A 19,868-nucleotide genomic window follows, 5' to 3' on the forward strand; every position below is an offset into this window, starting at 1 on the left:
TGAAAAGCACATGTCTCCTGTCTGCCCAGCCCCGGCTTGGACCTATGCTCCCCAGGCTCAACCCCGGTCCCCACTCCTTCCTCAAACTGGCCAGCTGAACCCAGGCCCTGCCCCATGGTCACTGTCACCCCTTCCCCTCCATGTAGGTGCCCCTCCACACCTCTGGCCTCTAGATGCCTCTACCTGCAATTAGCGTGAAGCTGGGGAAGCGTATAGTCTCAGTTACATTCCAGGAAAGTCAGGTTCTGATGGCCTGGTCCCCTCCCCAAGCCCCAAGGAGGCAAGAATGCCCAGGAGAGAAGAGCGCAGCAGGGCTTGTGGACTGTAGCACCTGCCACCTGCCTCCTTTCTTTTCTAAGAATCAGCCAAGGGGGTGACCTAGAAGGCCACATTAGGGGGAAGGGCCGCCTTCTGGAAGGAAGCTGTTGGGGGAAGCAGACAAACCAAGTTGTGAGGCCCCAGGGTGCCTGCTCCCATCCCCGGTCAGTGTGCCGGGTGGGGGTCAGTGGGTCCCCCAGGACACCCTTTCTGTCCTTGCACAGCTATGAAAGTGAGAGCAGCCTCCTCCCCGCCAGCCTAGATCCTACTGCCTGCAGCCATTACCCCGCAAAACAAGGCTGCTCCCTCTTCCACATGACAGCCCTTCAAATATTTGAAGACAGCTTGCCTGTCCCTGCTGAGCCTCCACTTCTCCTGACTAAACACCCTGGTTCTTAGAACGATTCCTCAAACGCAATAGTTTCAAGTCTCCTCACCATCCTGGGCACTCTCGTCCACCTAGCACGGCCCTGCTCACAGCAAGGCTCTCAGAACAAAGACCAGCAGCAGAGAGCCTTGGCTTCATCCAGGCACAGCCACCAACCCTCCACACCTCACCCCTACCTACACAGGCCCCCTTCTGCCTCCAGTCAATCACACCCCTAATTACTGAGTCAGATGAATGCTACAGGACCCCCCAACACCTCCCCTCCCCGCTACATCTTCTCCAAAGACCCAGATCTCTTCCAGTGACTTATCCCTCCAAAGAGGTCTTGCCCACATCTAATGCTCATCACTCATTCACATCCTTCAAAGCCTGCCTCCTCTGGGAAGCCTTCCCAGACAGTACATGCCCAGCTCAGACCTTGCCCCTGCTCTGGGCAACCTCCATACTCAGAGGCTGTGTGTCATTCACGGTTTTTCACCCTCCAAAGAATTCTCTCCCATTGCTGCCATCTCCCTCCTGTCCTCCTTCCTCCCTGCCAGGCGGGCTAGCAGCATGGAGAGAAAACATAACACAGCGGGTAGGAGGGGAAGAAGGCAGTGGGGTCCCAGCCCCAGGGATCGTGCCCTTGCCCTACCTGCTCGTGGTACTCGATGCCCATGCTGAGTGTGTTGACCAGGATAGCAATCATGATTCCCCGACCAAAGTACTTGCTGTCCACAATCTTCCGGAAAGTGTCGCAGATCAGCCTCCAGAAGGCCAGCACAGAGTTGGGTTCCACATCCAGCCCCAGTCTCCGTTGCCGCCGGCTGTGGGGGTCCCGGAGGTCACCGTGTTGGGCGTCCTGTGTGAACTCATAAACCGCCTCGCTGTCTGAGTCAGGCATCTCGGGGCCGGCGAGCTCCACCTCCCCTGCCCCAGCCCGGGCACAGTAGGGGCAGCTGTCTGGGCCACAAGCTCCACTGTCTGCCTTCAAGCAAGGGCTGGAGATCTTGCAAGAGCTTTGACAGGTGCCTGGGACAGGAGGGTAGAGGTTAGAGGCTCCAGAGTTTCTTAGTTGGGGTGGCCCTTCCCTCAGAGCGTGGGTGAAATGAGTAGCGGAGCTTGGGTTGTTACGATGATGGGGGTGCTGGGCACTTAGTAGGCCAGGGGTGTTGGGTGCCCTGCAGTGCGGGCAATCTGGAGCAACAGAATGCCACCAAATGCCAATAGTATGCCCTTAACAGTCACTGCTGGATGTCCTAGGGTCAGGCAAGTGGTCTTGATGTCCTTTGAGATCCTAGGCAGCTCTTATTTCCAAGGAAAACTTCAGCAAGGAGCCTAGATCATCCCTACGTCCCAGGGAAGCCAGCCCTGCGTCAATACTGCTCTGAATAGCATTTATTTTCCAAGGGATTCTTGAGACACACTCGTGTACATACACATATCAGACACACACACGTACACAAGATAGATACTTCATGTACATAAACACATGTACTATGTACACACATGTACTATTTGCATACGCCACATCATGTACATCCAAACACATGTGTACAAAGACACATGCACATCACACAATGCACATGTACCAGGCACGTGCGAACACAGACATACATATACACCAGGTAAGAGCGCCACTCCCGTGTGCACACACATGCACCTACTCACATCAGACACATGTGTACACACACATGAACACCAGGAACATGCAAGTACACACAAACACACACTGGACACTTCCATACACACATATACATACGCCAGACTGCGTGTGCGAGCACACAGTGACCTATCCCAAGATATCAATGTCAATTTAAATCTAGATTTGATCACAGACTATGAAAGCTGAAAGGAACCTCAGGGACCACCCAGGGAAAGCCTGTATGTGAAGGGCCCAGCCCCTCACAGGCATCCAACACTGTTTCCCCTACTGACTGCACACAGGAGGACGTCCACAAGCACCTACTGACAATGACAGTCCCAGCCCTGCCTTTTCTACAGGCGGGAACAAAAATGTGCATGCATGTGTGTGCATGCGACTGGCTCGTGTCCTATGGGAGGGTAGTGGAGGAGCTGGCACAAGAACCCTTCACACTGCGTTCTGTGATAGCACCTTCCTGTCCCAGCCCACATTCCCACATAACATCCCACAAATACACCATTTCTCCCACGTGCCAAATCCTTCCTGAAACACAGGCCCTGTTCTGTAGCTGCAGTGAGTCTGTCTGCGGAGGACGGCCCGCCACCCCTGTCTGACTGGGGGACACCACAGGCAGCGAGCATCTCACTCTCCCTATGATACTGGGTGTACCGCCCATCAGACTAACAGCTCCCTGAGGACTTGCTGCTCCGGGACCCTGGTCTCCCTGTGGGGAGGGAATGGAACTCATGTTTACGAGAGTCCCCTGAGTATGCAGCACAGCGCTGGCCACAGGCATATACCTCTTCCCCTCTGAGCCTTGCAACAAGAGGCATGGGGTGTGGGCCTCACGGTCAGAGATGGTCCTGAGTCTACCCCTCACCGGTGGCACAAATGTGGACAAGCCATACAACCTCTCTGAGCCTCCTTTCCCTTAGCAGTAAAATGGGGACAGTAAGAAAGCTTATCATCTAAACTGTTTGAAGGCGCCAATGGGATTCTGCCTGAAAAGCATGTGACGGGCACATAGCAATGCATCCACAAATGTTAGGTATTATCGCAAACAACGCAGAGCAGAGCATATAGCAAGTGCTCCTTACATGATGGTTATTATTATTACAATATGGGAATTATGATTCCCATTTCAACAGATGAGAAAATGATGGCTCAAAAAAAGTGATATGCTTGGTTAAAGGTCCCAAAGCTGCGAATGGCAAAATGGGAATCCAAGCCCAATCCTCTGACTCCAGACCCCTGGTCCTCTCTGGAACACCACCTGGCCCTCAGTCGAGGGGCACCAACATGCCCCCACCCAGAGTTCTCACCTGTACTCTGTGTCTCTAGCAGCTTGTGCATGGAGCTGTAGCGCTCAGGTGGGATGTTGAGGCTGGTGAGGGCGGGAGGTCCGGAAGCGGGAGCTACCTCCATGAGTGCCTTCTCCTTCAACATCTCAGGTGGCGGGCTGGTGTGCACCGTGGGGTACACCTTCCCACTGCTCACTGTCCTGCCTGACGCCTCAGACGGTGACCTGGGAGCGGATGCCTGGCAGCGGACTGGCTCCAAGTGGCAGTCAGCATGGTAGAAGCTGTGCACAGCCTCTGCGCCCCCCGGAGGGCCCCCTGAGAGGGCGGGTGTTGAGGGCGGTGGCAGCATAAGCCGGCGGGACCCGTTGGCATCCCTGTCCTGGATCTCTGGGCTGGCCCGGGGGCCCCGCAGTGTCCCATTGCCCAGGTGGTAGTGGTGGTGATGGTGGTGGTGGTGGTGCACCAGGTGATGGACAGATGGGCGGCGGTGGGAGCGAGAGCAGCTGCTGCTGGGCTGGGGCTCCTGGCCCCCATGGGGTGCTGGGCTGCTCAGCAGCCCAGCCCGAATGCCCGCTGCCCGGGAGACCTGGGCCAGCCTGCGGGCTGCCTTACGGAGGATGTACACAAGGTACTTGAGCAGCTCCTCGTAGCAGCTGCCTGGCTCGGAGAAGCTGGCCAGGGTGCTGGCATTGGACAGGAACCGCACACGCTGCTCCCGCATCAGCTGGCTTTCCCGCTGCTTGGTCTCTGAGAACTGCGTGGCGATCACCACCAGGCACAGGTTGATCATGAAGAAGGAGCCCACCTGTTGGGGTGGGGACAGCGAAAGGAGATGTCCTGAAGAAAAGAGAATCACAATGCCTGCTGCCAAGTAACGAGCACTTCCCATGTGCCAGGCACTGGGCTTAATAGCTGTCATTTTATTCTCATGACTGTCTCAAGAGGTGACATTTTTATTATCTCCGTCTGATGGTTGAGGAAACTGAGGCTCGGAGAGGCTGAGGAATTTGCCCAAGATCATTCCATTAATGCACAACAAAGCTCTATGGAATTCTAAAGTATGGCTATTGATCCTGATGCTACCCTGCAAGGTGTATCTCCCAAACTCCCTGCCCTTAAAAATGCTCATCTGTGCAGATCCTGAGTACTCCTCCCCAATTCCCATTAGGAGTAGAGAAGGCTGTGAAAATGAATGAAGTCTTAGGACGTGGGGTTTTCACATTGGATTGAGCCTTAGAGATCTTGGCAAAAACCTTGTTCACAATACTCCTGCTTCTAGTGCTAATTCTAGCTGCATGACCTTGAATGAGACCCTTAATCATGGGGCCTCAATATCCTCATGACCACTGGCCTTGCCTGTATCTCTTTTCCTGTGCCTCTCCTCTTCCCCAGCCGGGCGAAGGGCTGAACCCTGAACTCTACAAACTGGCCAAGCTGCCACTCTGACTTACCCACACTTCCCCATTCCCACCTCCATGCCTCAGTCTCCCCAGGATTCTGGGACAACCATTGCTTGGACAATAATCCAGAATGAAGGAAATGAATATTTATGGTGACGAAGCAGTTTTTTTTTTTTTTTTCTAGATTGTGTCCTAGTAATTATGATAATTAGTTTCACTAGTGTGATTCCAGAAAGCTGTTTGGAAAGATTTTTCAGGGGGTGTGTGGGAGGGTGGAAACTAGGCCCTTAACCCCCTCCCCCAACCCCGTCTTCTTCCTTCCCCCTTCCCTAAGCCCAGGGAGAGCAGCATAGTGAAAAGACTGGGCTTCCCGCAGGCACCGGCCATGCCACCCCAGGCGCTGGTGGGAGATGGAAACGGGCCCGGAGCCTGGCCTGGTCACTCTTCCGCACTAGGAAACATTGCAGGGCAGGAGGGGGTGGCCTTGAGGACTGGTTCTTTCTCCGGACCTACCCGCCGTCTCTCACTCACCAAGAGCTGCCTTATTTTGTTTCCACCTCTCTCTGGAGCTTGTCCTAAATCCTGACTACATCTTAATCTCTTTTTCTCAATATCTATCCATCTGTCAGGCTCTGTCATTGGCCTCTTGGTGACATGAAAAAAGGGCTAGACTTGGAGTCAGTAGCCTGGGGCTGAATTTTCAGCTCCAGCCACTCAGGCTGGTGAACAAGCTCTCTAAAGCTTAGAGTTCTCTGTTAGGGGCTGGGGCCACAATCGCTGTGCGCCGTCCCTCACAGGGACCACAAAGATTCAGCAGGCAGCAGATGCTACAGCACATATCAGCAGTGAAGCCCCACCCAGCAAGATTAATCCACAGCATATGGGAAGCCCACAACGGGGCCAGACAAATGAGGAAATGTTGGTTTCCTCATCTGTAAAGTGGAAATGGTAACAGGATTATGGTGAGGATTAAATGCGCCAGCACATAAGGAGCACTTAGAGCAGGGACTGGTGCATGGTAAATGCTCAATAAATATTAGCTATAAGTAGCAGCAATTAAATTGTTAACTGTGAATGGTAGTCACTTAAACTATTAAATACTGCTACTTTTGCCTCTGTCTTCTGTCCTCATTAAGCCTTGGAACTTCTGAGCTGGAGGGAACAAGAGATCACGCAGTGTTTCTCAACACTGAATGATGGGAATTTGGGGTGGAACAATGCTTTGTTTGCAGGATGTTTCAGGATGTTTACCATCTCCTGCCTACTCCCCAACAAAGTGCCAACACTGCTCTACTAATCCTCAGAAAAAACAGGACCATCCTTTGTCACTTCCAAATGTTCTCTGGGAGAGGTAGTATCACCCTAAGGTCAATTTTACTGATGAAAAAACAGAGGTCCAAGGTTGGACTGAGGGTCTCGTGGGGAATGACTTGCCCAAGGTTATAAGTGGTAGTAAGTGATAGTCAGGCCTTGACCTTGGATTTCCCTCCTAACTCCTCTTGACAGGTGCCTTCTCTACCTGCATCTCAATGAGACTTGTCCTGAAAGCTAGAACTTCAGACTGAGCAAACTTTCCCCTCTCTGGACTTCCCCATCCCATTTCCCCAGGATTCCCCCATCCCCTCAGGGGCCTGAGGAATCACTCACGATGATGAGGAGGATGAAGTAGATGAAGTTGTAGAAGGAATGAGCATCCATCACAAAGTACATGATGTCGACCCAGCCCTCCAGCGTGATGACCTGAGGAGGTGGCAGAGGGGCAGGCTGACTCTGGGCCCCCTAAAGGCTCCTGCAGTTTCCTCCAGAGGCCCTGACCCCATCCCGACCCTGAGAACGAATGCTCCCGCCTTGGACTGTGTCCTGGTGCTTGTGTTCTGGGGACTCTCCCAGCGCCCAGGCTGCCCCACCTGAAAGATGGCGATCCAGGCATAGCCGATGTTGTCGAAGTTGATGGCGCCCTTAAAGGGGTTGTGCTCCCCCGCAGAGCAGTTGGTGTAGTACTGGTTCCAGTTGACACAGGTAGTGTTGCTGGAGCTGTTGTAAGCCTCGTAGTCCAAGCCGCAGGGCGGGCCGCCGCCCCCCTCCCCTCGAAGGGTGGGCACACTCCTACAGGAGCGCATGCCATTCTCCCGCGGCTGGGAGCAGATGAAGGGGTTCTCGTCTTCGTTCTCGGTCTGATAATAGCGCTCCAGGTCCACGCTCAGGGGGCTGTGGAGGGAACAAGGGTGAAGCTGAGAGTGGGTGTCCCAGGGAGAGGGCCGCACTGAGGCATGCAGGGTGAGTAGGGCAGGGAACAGAGATGGGGCAAGCACCAGGTAGGTGCAAGGATTTGTGGGTATGGATGGGGAGTGTGAGGACTGAGCATGAAACTCTAGAGTCAGGATGTTGGAGGTTACATCCTAGAGCAGTAGTTTTGCAATGTGGCTACACATTAGGCTCACCGAGGAGCTTATAAAAATCCCCTCGCTCAGGCTGAACCCCAAACCAGTGAAATCAGAATCCGTGGGGGGTGGGACCCTGGCCTCAGTATTTTTTAAGCTCCCAAGCGACTCCAATGTGTAAGTTTGAAAACCAGACATGTCACTTATATGAGACCAGATATGTCAATAGCAACAGGGACTGAGGAGGTCCCAGCTCCACAACCACTTCAAGCTACTCACAGGCTGAAGTTCTCGGGCAGGAAGCATCGGTTCCGAAGCAGCCCTGCCCACAGCTGGACTCCCACGATGCCAAAGATGAAGAAGACGAAGAAACAGAGCAGCAGAACGTTGCCCAGCATGGGCAGCGTGTCCAGCAGCAGTGTGACGAGGATGCGCATGCCTGTGGGGGCAGAAGCCACGCTGGGGGCGCCAGGTTGGCTGGGCTAGGCTGACAGCACCCCCAAAGAGGGCCCACTAGGGCCTCTGAGGCTAAGACAGCCTGGTCCAAGCTGGAGGGAAGACCAACACACACCTCTAACTCGGCAGGCAGCCCTCACAGCCACTAATCCCTTCCCACTATCCCTCTTGCCACACCCCCACCCATTGGACAATGGGCAGAACCACCAACGATAAGCCAGAGTAACCTCGGTTTCCAAAGCCCCCTCCCGCGACACATCCCACCTAACTCTCCCAACGTCATCACAGCACAGATATCGCCCGTAATTTATAGATGATGATTGAGACTCAGAGAACTGATATGACTTGTCCAATACCACAGAGCTGCTACATGTAGGTGCCAGGGCTTAAACTAGGCTTTCTGCTCCTAAATCTCATTGCATACACACACACACACTCCCCTCCTACTTCCTGTTCTCACCAGACAGTCTGCTGACCTTTCTATCACCACTGCAGTCATTGGGGAAACTGAGGCAGAGAACTCTAAGAAGGATGTTAGCAGGCAGGAATCTCACTTTAAGATCCAGGCCTTCAGCAGGGGCCAAGATGCCCTGTGCTCTACCACAGTTCTCAGCCCCCTGCCCTGAGTCTACTCTCTGCGTGATTCAGATCTCCACACCAGGACCTGAGAGGCCACAAGGCTATCTTCTCAGGTGGCCTTCAATTAACGACACCTTCCTTGGGGAAAGCCACCACAACCCTGCCCCTGTGAGAGATGCTGCACTGCCTCCTCACTCCAGGCCTAGGACCAACTATCCCACAAGGTCTGAACCAGCCGCCCGGCCACCGAGGCACTATCAAGCACAAAGACCTGTAATGGCTGGTTTTGATCCCCAAAGCACCACTCATTGTCCCCTGTCCCCTCCATGGAAAAAGCTTCTAAGTGGCAGCTAATTAACCCTCTTAGTGACTGCAGCCGCCCTTGGCAGCTCAGTGTTCTCACTCAGTCCCTCTCCCCACCCCCTCCAGCCCCATTCTCCTTCAGCTCCCCGATGCTCCAACTGAGATCAATTCCTCAGGGTTTGCATTAAGGGAATTACACTGGTGGTTAGACAGAGGCCTATAAATCTGCCAGCCATCGCCTAGGGCAGGAGAGGAGGTGAAGGCATGCCGCCTCAGGAGCTCCTGCTAACACCAGCACACCCCAGTGTCTGGCGACACACTGAGCAGCTCTGCCCACCCAGAGGCAGCTGCATCACACACAGAGATACATACATGCATGTGCGTGCACACGCACACGTGCACAGCAAAGGGGGCTGTTACATCAGGCACAGAAACCTGCTCTTCCCCTCCCCGCCCACCCACCCCGACTCCTGGGACTGCAGCAGAGACCATCTGCAGCTTGTGTAGGTTGGGGAGTTACAAAGGGGGCCCAAGCACGGATGGGGGGAAGGATGTAGGGGAAGCTAGAACTGCCAAAGCTTCGCTGGCTCGGGAAACCAATGCGGTTTAATTTAGATAATGGTCCCGGCAGTCAGTTGCTGCAACGGATTGGAAGGGGGTGGGAAGGAGGAGGAAGGGGATCCAGGCAGGAGCGTGATGCATGGAGTGGCCTTGTCTTGAGAGAAGTCATGCTCAGCGAGACCAGTGTGGTTTCACCAATGAGAACCAGATAGCGTGATAGGCTGTCCTGGCTAGAAAAGGCCATAGAGCTTTGCACCTACTCCTCCTGGCCTGCCAGCCTCTTTACCCCATCCCCATCACCCCTATTCCAGGGGAAGGAGTAGTCATTTAGCTGAAGGGAAGGGGTCATCTGAGACATTTTTGAGTCTTTTACCCCAAATCAGACTAAAATGAGGGGAAAGGATCTTTTCAGGTAATTCTCTCAGTGCCACAGCCCAGGGTGGGGGCTTCGTTTGGCTCCAGGGACCCCCAGCTCCCCACTGAGCCCTTCCCTGATGGGGTCTGCCTCAGAGTGCCAGGTCCTGATGAGGCCTGTGAGTGGTCAGGAGGTCAGGAGAAGGGTCTGAGATTTCCATATTTCCTCTTGGGACTCTCCTTCCAGGGGCTGAGGGCTGAGGGGTCACTCACTGGGCACCCGGTTAATGGCCCTGAGCGGTCGCAGCACACGGACTGTCCTGACAGCTGAGAAGCTGACGTTCTGCAGGTCCAGCGAATACTCCAGCATCCTGCAGGGAGGGGCCCAAAGGGAGGCCCTTTGAGTCTGAGGCCGCCATCGGGGTCAAAAGAGGTCAATGAGGAATCTTGCTGCAGAGGGGCAGCACAACCTCTGACTCCTCCCCCTCCTCCACCCAGGGACCCTGAAGAGGGAGTGGATGGAGGGGCCGTGGATTCAGAGCAGTACAGGCTGGAGTGCTGCAGGCAGGATAGCCTCGGACCCTTAGTGGGCAGCCAGGGAGAAAGCAATGCTGGTGGTGGGCTGGGGGCAGGGGCCAGGCCTAGAATTCTGGTGCTGGGAAAGGGACTGATCTGATCCATTGCTTGCCCATCCCCAGCCTAGGCCCTCACCCTGCAATAACGATGAAAAAGTCCAGCCGGTTCCAAGTGTCTCCCAGGTAACACTTTTTCCCAAAGATTCCCAAGGCTACCATCTTCACCACCATCTCCACAGCGAAGAAGGCAAAGATGAAGTCATCAAAGGCCTGATGTGGGATGAGAGGCTGCTGAAACTGAGAAGGGGGTAGGGGAGCACCCCTTACCCCCACCACAGGGTCTCTTGCAGAGGAGGGATCAAGTTTATTAAGATCAGGAGCTTCCCCCTTACCCCCACCACACACACACTCACCTGCAGGATCCGGCAGCGCTGGGAGTCACAGGCGATGTCTTCACATGGCCGGAACATGCCCAGAGTCACACAGTTGAGAAGGATGACCAACATGCTGATACGCTCAAACCAGGTAAACAGGTGGTCAAGGAAACAGACGTCAAGGGCTGGAGCAGAGCCCATGCCCCCCACCCCCTCTCTGGCACCCCTGCTTCTTGACCTCCCGACCCCATTTGACACGTAACCAGGTGCAAAGAGAAGGCCCTGGCCCAGCACCACTTTGGCCATCTCACCCCTGTGGACCCAGCGTCCTCATCTGTAAAGTAAGAAAAGCCACAAATACCCTGACTATTTGCACAAGCCATTTTGGGGATAAAATCGATCACACTTATGGAAATGCCAGACACCAAGAGTTTGCTGTTGAATCTGAATCTGATTCTCCTTACCTCCCAGGGAAGATGTGAGAAGCAAATGAGATAATGTACGTGAACGTGTAACACAAACCTAGTCAGATTATGTCTGCCTTACAGTTTACCAAGCACTTTCACACCATGCCACATTTGATGCTTACAACAGCCTCGTGAAGTATCTGGAGATCGTTTTCTTCCCTAGAACCCAAGGAAACCGAGGCCCAGAAAGCCAAAGTCATGTGCTGAAGGTCACAGGAGAGGCCAGGATGAGACTGAGGTTTCTAAGCTCCTGACTTGGGATAGCTGTTTCCTTGCTGCTCAGTCATGTAGGGAAGGAACTGTCACAAACGTGCTGGCACCAGACAGACAGGCAGAGTCAGACAAGAGGGTCCACGGCATCGTCACAGCTTTGGAGCCTGAGGCTGCCTCTTCTACTTACTCCCAGGCACATCTGTCCCCCCGACCTCTCAAAGCCCTCAGATGGCCTTTAGACACAGTCACACATTTAAATAATGAAGACCTATTACACACCATGCCCTGTACTAGACACAAGCCCCAAGCCTATGCAGAGCGGACAGTGCCCTGCACACACACACTGGGCCACCATCACACCTTCTTGTGACTTCCGGCAAAGCCCCAGCCCAGACCAACTGAAACAAACCCTGTTCTGCAGCAATGGAGAGAGAGGAGTCTTTCTAAACCCTGAGTCTTTCCACATAGTAGATTTTATTAAAGCACTCACTTCCAGTCTATCGATAGGTACAAAAAAGTCTTAGAACGTTCTGGGAACCAAACTCACAACCGAACGACCAAGCATCCTTTTTTTTCTTAAGGAAAATATGAAGGAGTGGGGAAGAGCAAAGAGGCTGGAAAGAAGCAGAGAGTAGGGCCTGGGGAAAGTAGGCCCAAGGGATGGAGGGAGGGAAGTGTCATGGCAGCCCACGGCATGACCCACCGAGTCAGATAAAGTGGGGCGGAGAGGCCCAGAGTAGATGGGATCTTCCTGTTGTAACCTGACTTCTGGGGTAAGAAGCCTTTGGCCAAAGACCCAATGACTTTTCTCCCAGATCCCAGTCACACCTCATCTTCTGTTCTGAACCTCAGATATGCCCCCTTCCCAAAAGCTCATTACTCCTTCAATCCCCTCATAGACATATTACCCATCCTGTGAGCCAGGCCCTTTTCCCTCGGACTCACATCACTTGTCATTAACAGGTACCCAATTGTCCCAAGGCACTACAATTTCCCTAATCTCCACCTCCTCACAAAATAAGAGCAAAAAAAAAAAAAAAAAAAATCTAAGTTCTAGGTTTCGGGGGTAAGTAGATAAAGTGGAAAATACAAAGTGCTCTGTTTCCATGGAGCTGTTTCCCTGCGCGGAACTGGAGCCCCGTGGATCTCTCCTTAGAATACAGGTCAGCCAGGGGTCACCCTGAAAAAAGGAGGACAGGGAGGGACCTCTCTTGGATCCATCATTTGGAAAGGGAAAGACACAATTACCCCCCAAAACTGGTCTGCTTTCCCCAAGCTACCTCCCTCCTCTCCTCTGTAGGGAAGGGACCCATGTGAGCAGATACGTTACATGGGGAAAGATAGGCAGTTCTCCAGGGAAGAGGGGCTCCTGAGACACCTGTGTGGATCCTTCTAATGGGAGCGCCTGGCATGTGGCAGATGGTCAATACATGGGAAAGAAGGAAGAATGAATGAATGAATGAATGAATGAATGAATGAGTCAATCAATTAATCGATCCATTTCCCTGACTAGAAGCCAGATGTGGCGCCCTTGTTCATGTTTTCCCGCCTTATTTGCCTCCATTGTCGCCATCCCGATAATTATGGGACAAGAAGAAGGTGCAGAAGTAACACCGTAAGGGAGCTGTCCTGCCTGTCCCCACCTTACACATGCTTACGCCGGGGCCTCTTATTGCCAGAATCTGCCAGCTCTTCACCACAGACGCCCCTTCTCAAGCGCCCCCTTGGCAATTCAGCTTAACCCCAGGCACATCTGTCCCTCTGTATTTCTCTCTTTCCCTACAGGTAAACATAAATGCACAAGGAGCCACCAAGGCACAGGAAAATTTGGGACAATTTGAATCGAGGAATAATTAATGGGGGTGGGGGAGTCTTTCACCCTTCTCAGGGTAGGGTTTGTTTCCTTGGGAACATGGCCGTATGTCACTGTGTGATGTTCCTCTGTTGCTATAACAACAGAAGGATGTGTCACCAGGTGGTGTGGATTCGTTGCCATGGTAATTAAAGCCCCTCCACACACACATGAACTCCCCTTACTCAGGCTGCTGTCTTGTCCTCATGCAGGGAAGGGGAAGCAGAGAGACCCACAGGTTATCAGGTTGGGGGGAAACCATGTGACAAATCTCCATGGCAACCAAGGGAACGGGGGACACTGGTTACCATAGTGACTACGAGAGACCTGTGCAGTCATATGTCTACTGTTGCTATGGTGACTGTCCGGGCTGGAGTGGATCCCAAAGGGGGAGGTGGGTAGGAGATGGGAGGATCTTTCTTTTCCCCACAACCCACCATCGAAAGCGGAGAAAAAGGAAATGGCAGGGCAAGGAACCCCACTTGATCCCTCCTCCTCGTCTCCCCCCAGGAGAAAGAACTAGAGCATGTTATCTGCACAAACTGAGTCCTCTCTGTGGGGCTTTATCTAGAGCCTTAGCCTAGCCTGGCAGCTGCAAGGGAGAGGGAGGTAGGAAGTGGAGGGAGGAGGGCTGGGGCACCTCCAGAGGCACAGGGGCTCTGAGCAGAGAATGACTGAGAAGGGAAGCAGGTCCTCTAGCAGGCCCCCATTCCCCAGCTAGGAACCTGGAAACCTGAGACTGAGGGCCACTGAAGAAGAAACCAGCCTGGGCGCAGGAGTCCTGGCCTCCTAGTACTTGGTGGGAAGGTGGGGTGGTGTTCTCACCCACCCCATGGAGAAGCTGGTGTCTATGGGATTCAGCGTTCCCCAGGGTCAGGTAGGATATAGGTGCTCAGCGATAAACCTCCTGCTAGGAAGCGGAAAGGGGGATTCCCCCACTGAGCCCCCACTCCCACGTCTGTTTCCCAATGGTCTCCCTGCCATGGCTCCAGCATGTGGGTGTGTGGGGAGAGAGGTTTCCAGCTGAACTGAAAACTGAAGCCTGAAGAAAGGCAGCCGGCCCCACGGCCCCACCCAGAGACAGAGACGTGAGACAGAGACACAAGAGAGCTGGCCTGCTGGAATCTTTGGAGGGGAAATAGGCCAGAAATCTGATTCAAATGTCTGTGACTGTGCGTGTGTGTGCGTGTGTGTGTGTACATGTCTGCATGTGTGAGCAGTTGTGTCTGTCGCCATCCTGGCTGAGGCAGGCAGGGTGGGGTAAGAACTGGGGCGGGAGCAGACGAGGGGTGAGTGGGGCCGCGTGGTGGGGGTAATCCCCGGAATGGCTCCAACTGGCACTGCAGGTGATGGGGAGTCCCCCCACAGTTCCATGGAGCGGAGTGGGTGTGTGACCCAGAAGGAATGCGGAACTGGGACAGAAAGAGCAGGGTGGGGGGACTATGGCCCCCTAGTCCTATTCAATTCCCCAGCCCCAGCCCTTCTCTCCAGAATCCCCTCTGGAGAGCCTTGAGTTTAAAAATGAGAGGAGGGCATTGGCTAGGAGACAGAAAGAACACCCCCCCCCCATTTCCTCTGAGGACCAAAATGGAGATTTCTCCCTAGGTAAGAGAAACAGGCAAACTTAGGGCACTGGGACAGCGGCAAGGAAAGCTCCAGAAATTCCGGATGCCCCCTCCCCTTCAGATGCACACACTCAGACACACACAGTGACGCAGTCTCACACTCACATTCACTTCTGGAAGCCATTAGGGCTCCTACCCATTCAGGCCCCCCTTCTCCTCCCCCCCCCTCCCGCACTCCTGGCAGGCTCCCCTCTCCCCCTCTGGCCCCCCTCCTCCTCTCAGCATCCCAAATGCCAGCCTGTGATTTCCAAATGAGAAAAAGCTGTGCTGGGCTCTGAGCTTGGAGAAACTCCTACACAAACTTCCAGATGTGACACAACAGCCGGAGAGGGAATGCTCAAGACCTTCTCAGGAGGGGACACGCACTCCCTCACACTTGAAGAAACACATACTAGGAAGTCCACCACACTTCCCCAGACTTGAGAGGAGGGAGGCCTTTACGGCTCTGGCTCCGAATTGACTGTCTAGGAGCACCCCTGGTCTCCCCATTACCAAAATGTGCACTTCCCAGCCCCTTCTTTTTGCTGCCCCTCCCCCCCCACACACACACACTACCTCCAACACCAACACCACCACCACCACTTCTACCTGGGTCTAGATCTCCTCTCTAGGAAATCTGGTCTCTTGGAGAAGCTGAGAGGAGGGGGCTGAGAAGAATGCCAAGAAATGTCTAACTAGCTTCAGTTCGTTGGGGGGAGGTGTCCTTATGTCCCTCAGGCTCAGAGGTGCAGAGAGGAAGAAACCTGGTGGAGCCACAGAGACCAGAGAGAGAAAGGGAAACACTGAGGCCCAAGAGTCAGTTCAGAGCCCCTCTGACAGTGAAAATACAGGTTTCCCTTGACACTAAGTGTGGCAGGAGTGGTGGGAACACACTTAGGCAGCCCCCTTGCCAAGAAACTGTTCTCAACTCTAAGCCAGTCTAGCTAAGCTTAGTGACTTGACCAGACAGACCTAGTGAGGCCATGCCCGACAGCCCAGACTCCCACCACTCCAGAGGAAAGCCAGCTCCCCACCCCAAGACAAGCACTGGGCTCTGACCACCCGACCCCTCCCAGAACCACTCAAGGAAGGAATCTGCCCCAGACCATCCACTGGCACCTGGAAATAGGGCAGGTGGGGAGATGCTAGCCCAGAGGTCTGGTTTTTGTGGAGGGGGAGGCAAAGGGAAGAGATCTCTCTACCTTCCCGGGACCTCTGAGGAGGGGACAGGGCTGGTGCCTTGTCACATTCATGGAGAGATTGGTAGTTAGGGTGGAGAAGAGGGATGCCCAGAGCCCATCCTCCTCAGACATTCGTTCCCCATCTCCATCTCTGCCATGGAGAAAGGGGCCTAGAGGCAGAAGGTGGGGGACGGGGAGGAGTCATGCCCAAATGTGTCTGTTCAGCAGGTTCCCAGACCTCTGAAGCCCAAACCTCTCTCTTCCGGCAGCTCAGAGAGAAAGAAGGGGCAGGGGATGGAGAGAAGGTGTGATGAGCGGAGCTTCCTAAAGACCCACGGGGTGTAAGGATGGGGGTTGGGGGAGACCCAAGCTCACATCCCAGTTTTGCGCACTAGAGGCAGCAGAGCTGCAGAGAGTGAGGGCGGCACCAAGCTCCCCCCTCCCACCCCAAAGCAGAGTCCTGGTTGGGCTGTCAGGGGTTACAAGGGAGACCTGCAGTCTCCCACCCTGGGTCCAAAAGAGCCTCTGAGCTAGGAGGAAGGAGCCAAGAGAAGCTGTCAAGACCTGGGATGGCAGCGCACCCCTCCCCTTTCTTTCCTTCCAAGCAGTGGTGGGACCCACCGGGGAGCCTGGAGCCCGGCATTAGCCAAGCAGTGCTTTGTGCTAGGGGCTGAGGAGGAAAGACGGTGGCGATGAAGGGACCGGGGTCTCCTACACCAACCACTCCACACTGGGCAGAGGATAGGGAGTAGTGCTAAATCTATCCTCCTGGAATGTGGGGCTCGCATTCCACAAACCCATGCAAGGAGTAGACACTGGGGGGTGGGCCAGAGTCCTCCTTAGTGAACCGGCTCAAGGTCTCACTGTCCCCCACCCCACCCCCACCCCGCCCCTGCCCCCAGTACTTTCTTGAAGGGCTGCGGTTTCCCAAACCTGCTCTGTGATCTGGCGGGAGCACTCTTTATTTGTGAAAGGGAATGGATAACTTAAACCGGCTTAATCCCATCCCCCGCTTCCTAAAGCTCTTGCCACAGTCTTTCCCTCCACAAGAAAAAAAATCTAGCACAAAACTCCCAACCCGACCTTAAACACCCCCCCATTGAATAAAGAATTGGGGAGAAAGGAGGCACTCTGGGCATCCGGCTCTAGCTGAAAGGGTCTCTACTCCCGCTCTGGGGGCAGACAGCTTCCCCTCCACCACATCTTGTTCTCATTCTGCGCCCCTGACATCAGCCGCCGCCGGAATCTCCTTGTTGTGCCTCCAACCCGCGGGATTGGGGTGGGGGGGCTTAGACCTGGTCCCCGCCCCCCAACATCTCCCTCCAGGTCAGTAAAAACCTCAGCCTTAAGGACCAGGTCAGGGGGCATCAGACCCTAGAATCAGCGCAAACTTTGTAGCGGGGGCAGAAGGGAAACCCAAGAGATTGCAGTTCCCCCCTCCCCCGTCCCCGCAGCTTCCTCCCCACCCCACCCCCCAAACTCAGAAACCAAACCCAGCTCGCTAACCGGCGGCGGGCGGAGTAGAGCTCCCAGGCTCCTGAAGCTTCCCACATCTGGACGATGACGACCCTCCCCTGCCCACATCTGGAGAGCAGCCAGCTGCAAACCAACGGGGCACGTCTCTCTTTTCCTGGCCTGGATCCCAACCCCCCCAAGGAGGGCTGAGGTGTGTGTACCGAGGTGGGGCTCGCCTGGGGTTATCTGCCAAACCTGCTTGCGTCTCCGATCCCTCTCTGACGCCCCCTCCCCTCTTTAGCAGCTCCCTCTCATCTGCCCACATTCCAGGCTTACTTCTCCGACTCACCTGGCTTTTTGTCCCCTCCGGCGGCGCGGCCCGCCCCCCTGCGGACCCCCCCAGCCTGGCCGTCGTGCCCCGGAGGATATGGATTACAGACCGTGCGGAGACACCAGCTCCGCGGGCGGCTATCCTGGCTCAAGTAGAAGAAGACCACCGGGGCCAGCGCCGGGTATGGCAGCCCCTCCGCCTCGGAGTCCGCGCTGCCCGGGTCCTTTTCCGCCGACCCCGGCCCCGGCCGGCCCCCGGCCCCGGACAGGTCGTTGAGCCGCATGAAGCTCCGGGGTTGTCCTGACTCCTCAGCGCCCGCTCCATCCTCCTCCTCGTCCATCCTCTGGCCAGCCGGGGCCCGGGGCTGTCTCGAGAGGGGCGAGCGGCGCCCCTCAGAGGATGTGTCCTCACGCAACCGGGGGGCCCCGGAGGGGGCGCATCTGGGGGGCTCTAGGGCACAGGCTGAGCCCCCGGGAGGGCCAGTTCAGCCCAGCTCCCCCTGCCCGCAGGGGCATGCTGCTCGCGGGGCGCCGGGTCGCAGGGTAGCCCCGCCCGGCGCGAGTCCCGCTTCCCCAGGGCCCCTGGGGCCCCCCGGGCCAGCCGGCCGGCTCCCCCTCACTTTGTTCCGGCTTCTTCGCTTCGCGCCTAGGCTCCGGTCGCCCGATTCGGCACTACCTTCAGCGAAGCGGCCCCGAAAGGGGTAGAAAGAAGGGAGGCGCAAGGCAGGGGGTCCGGGGAGGGATGCCCCCTCTTCCCGCGCCGCAGCTGGAGCAGGATCTAAGGGGTCAGCATCGTCCCGGCTCCGCGCCAGAGATGGCGGGGGGAGGGGAAGAGGGATCTCTTTGGGGGTGGGTTTGGAGGGGGTGGGGGCCGGCTCCTTCCTCCGCCCCGCGGCGGGCTCACAGTCCGGGAGGGGCGGGGAGACGGTGGGGGGCCGTCCCGGGCGGGGGTGGAGGCGGAGATGCCGCCGCCGCAGCCGCCGCGGTGGCTGCCGCTGCCGTAGCTGTCGCCGGCGCCACTGCCTCCTCCTCCGGCCGAGACGCGGAGCGAGCAAGCGAAAGCGGCGGCGAGGAGCCCGGCGCACACCACAGCTGGATCCCTCACTCCAACTTCAAGCCTCGGCCCCGCCTCTCCCCAGCCAGCCTCGCAGCCAATCACCAAGCACTGTCGGCCCTGAGCCGCGCGCCCATTGGCCAGCCTCCGTGGCAGTGCGGGCGGGGGCGCCCGCGGAGAGAACCACAGCTGGAATCCGGTTCCCACCCCAAAGTCCAGGACCGCCCCTCTTCCTTCCCCTAGCCCTTGGGTCGGTTCCCAAAGGCCGGAGCCAATTAGACTGCTACCCAGACCGAACCCACTTTTCTATTGGCCGCTGGGGTCTCTGGGACTCCCCTGGAGGAAGCCCCAAGGAATCAGAGTATTCCGCACAGGGTCCTGGGATAGCGCCGCCGGCCCTGGGGCATCCTTTGTCCAAGACCCTAGAATTGGACCACACCCGGAGGGCGGGGCTCAGTTCTCAGGCGGGCGTGGAGAAGGGAGGTCGGGGGTGCAGGGTGTGACCAGGGTCCCAGAGCAGAATCCTGTGTATCCACCTGATTAATCTCACACTCTGGAGTTGAGCCTGGGAGCGAGACCGAGGAAGGGGAGGAGCGGAGCAGGATGTCCCAGAGGTAGGGCTTCAGGCGGGAGGGAGCCCTTCCTGGGGAAACAGGCGGAGCCAAGGAAAGGCACAGTGGGCAAGGTCTGGGCGTGGCCTCCACCAGGCTCTTGGGCTTTTTTCATGCTCCCAGCCTACTCCTGCGACTTTGACCCTGACCTCCTAACCCTAACCCGCTACCCTGACCTCACGTTGACACTCTTGAGCTTCATCCCTTCTGTCTCTAGGGATCCTGTGGAAGGTGTGCATCTCATGCGGGGCTTCGCGCTAGAACACGTGGCCCCAGGCAGGTTACGCTGGACCCAGAATCTAGATTGCCAAGAGCAGCAGAGGAAGTGCTAGGCTCATGCGAAGGGACCTCGGGGGCCCCTCGTGTATGTGGGAGGGGGCGGAAGCCCAGCGTTGGGCTTCGCTAACTCTTAACCTGCACAGTTTCACCTATGCAGGGTGAAACTGTGCAAAAAGTTCCCCACTCCGTGCCTCAGTTTCTTCCTCTT

The 19,868-nt window shown here is 55.9% G+C and overlaps 1 protein-coding gene across 11 annotated transcripts in view; it reads right to left on the bottom strand.

The window, feature by feature from the left end:
* CACNA1G (calcium voltage-gated channel subunit alpha1 G) overlaps positions 1-18,809 on the bottom strand; it is a 62,548-nt gene extending 43,739 nt beyond the window's left edge. For 5 of the 11 annotated variants that reach the window (XM_036222915.1, XM_036222916.1, XM_036222913.1 and 2 more), the window contains exons 1-9: positions 17,816-18,806; positions 10,654-10,765; positions 10,377-10,510; positions 9,939-10,036; positions 7,692-7,851; positions 6,939-7,239; positions 6,679-6,771; positions 3,653-4,436; positions 1,341-1,717 (exon numbers count right to left, since the gene is read on the bottom strand). In XM_036222915.1, coding sequence (XP_036078808.1) covers positions 1,341-1,717; positions 3,653-4,436; positions 6,679-6,771; positions 6,939-7,239; positions 7,692-7,851; positions 9,939-10,036; positions 10,377-10,510; positions 10,654-10,765; positions 17,816-18,057 — 2,301 coding nt within the window. In that variant the 5' untranslated portion in view covers positions 18,058-18,806. Of the gene's footprint in view, positions 1-1,340; positions 1,718-3,652; positions 4,437-6,678; positions 6,772-6,938; positions 7,240-7,691; positions 7,852-9,938; positions 10,037-10,376; positions 10,511-10,653; positions 10,766-17,815 lie in introns of all 11 variants that reach the window. The other 6 variants (XM_036222909.1, XM_036222907.1, XM_036222908.1 and 3 more) reach the window with 3 other exon arrangements.
* Between the last annotated feature and the right edge of the window lie 1,059 nt (positions 18,810-19,868).

Source organism: Rousettus aegyptiacus, unplaced genomic scaffold (genome assembly GCF_014176215.1).
Source record: "Rousettus aegyptiacus isolate mRouAeg1 unplaced genomic scaffold, mRouAeg1.p scaffold_m13_p_6, whole genome shotgun sequence".
Taxonomy (NCBI): Eukaryota; Metazoa; Chordata; class Mammalia; order Chiroptera; family Pteropodidae; genus Rousettus; species Rousettus aegyptiacus.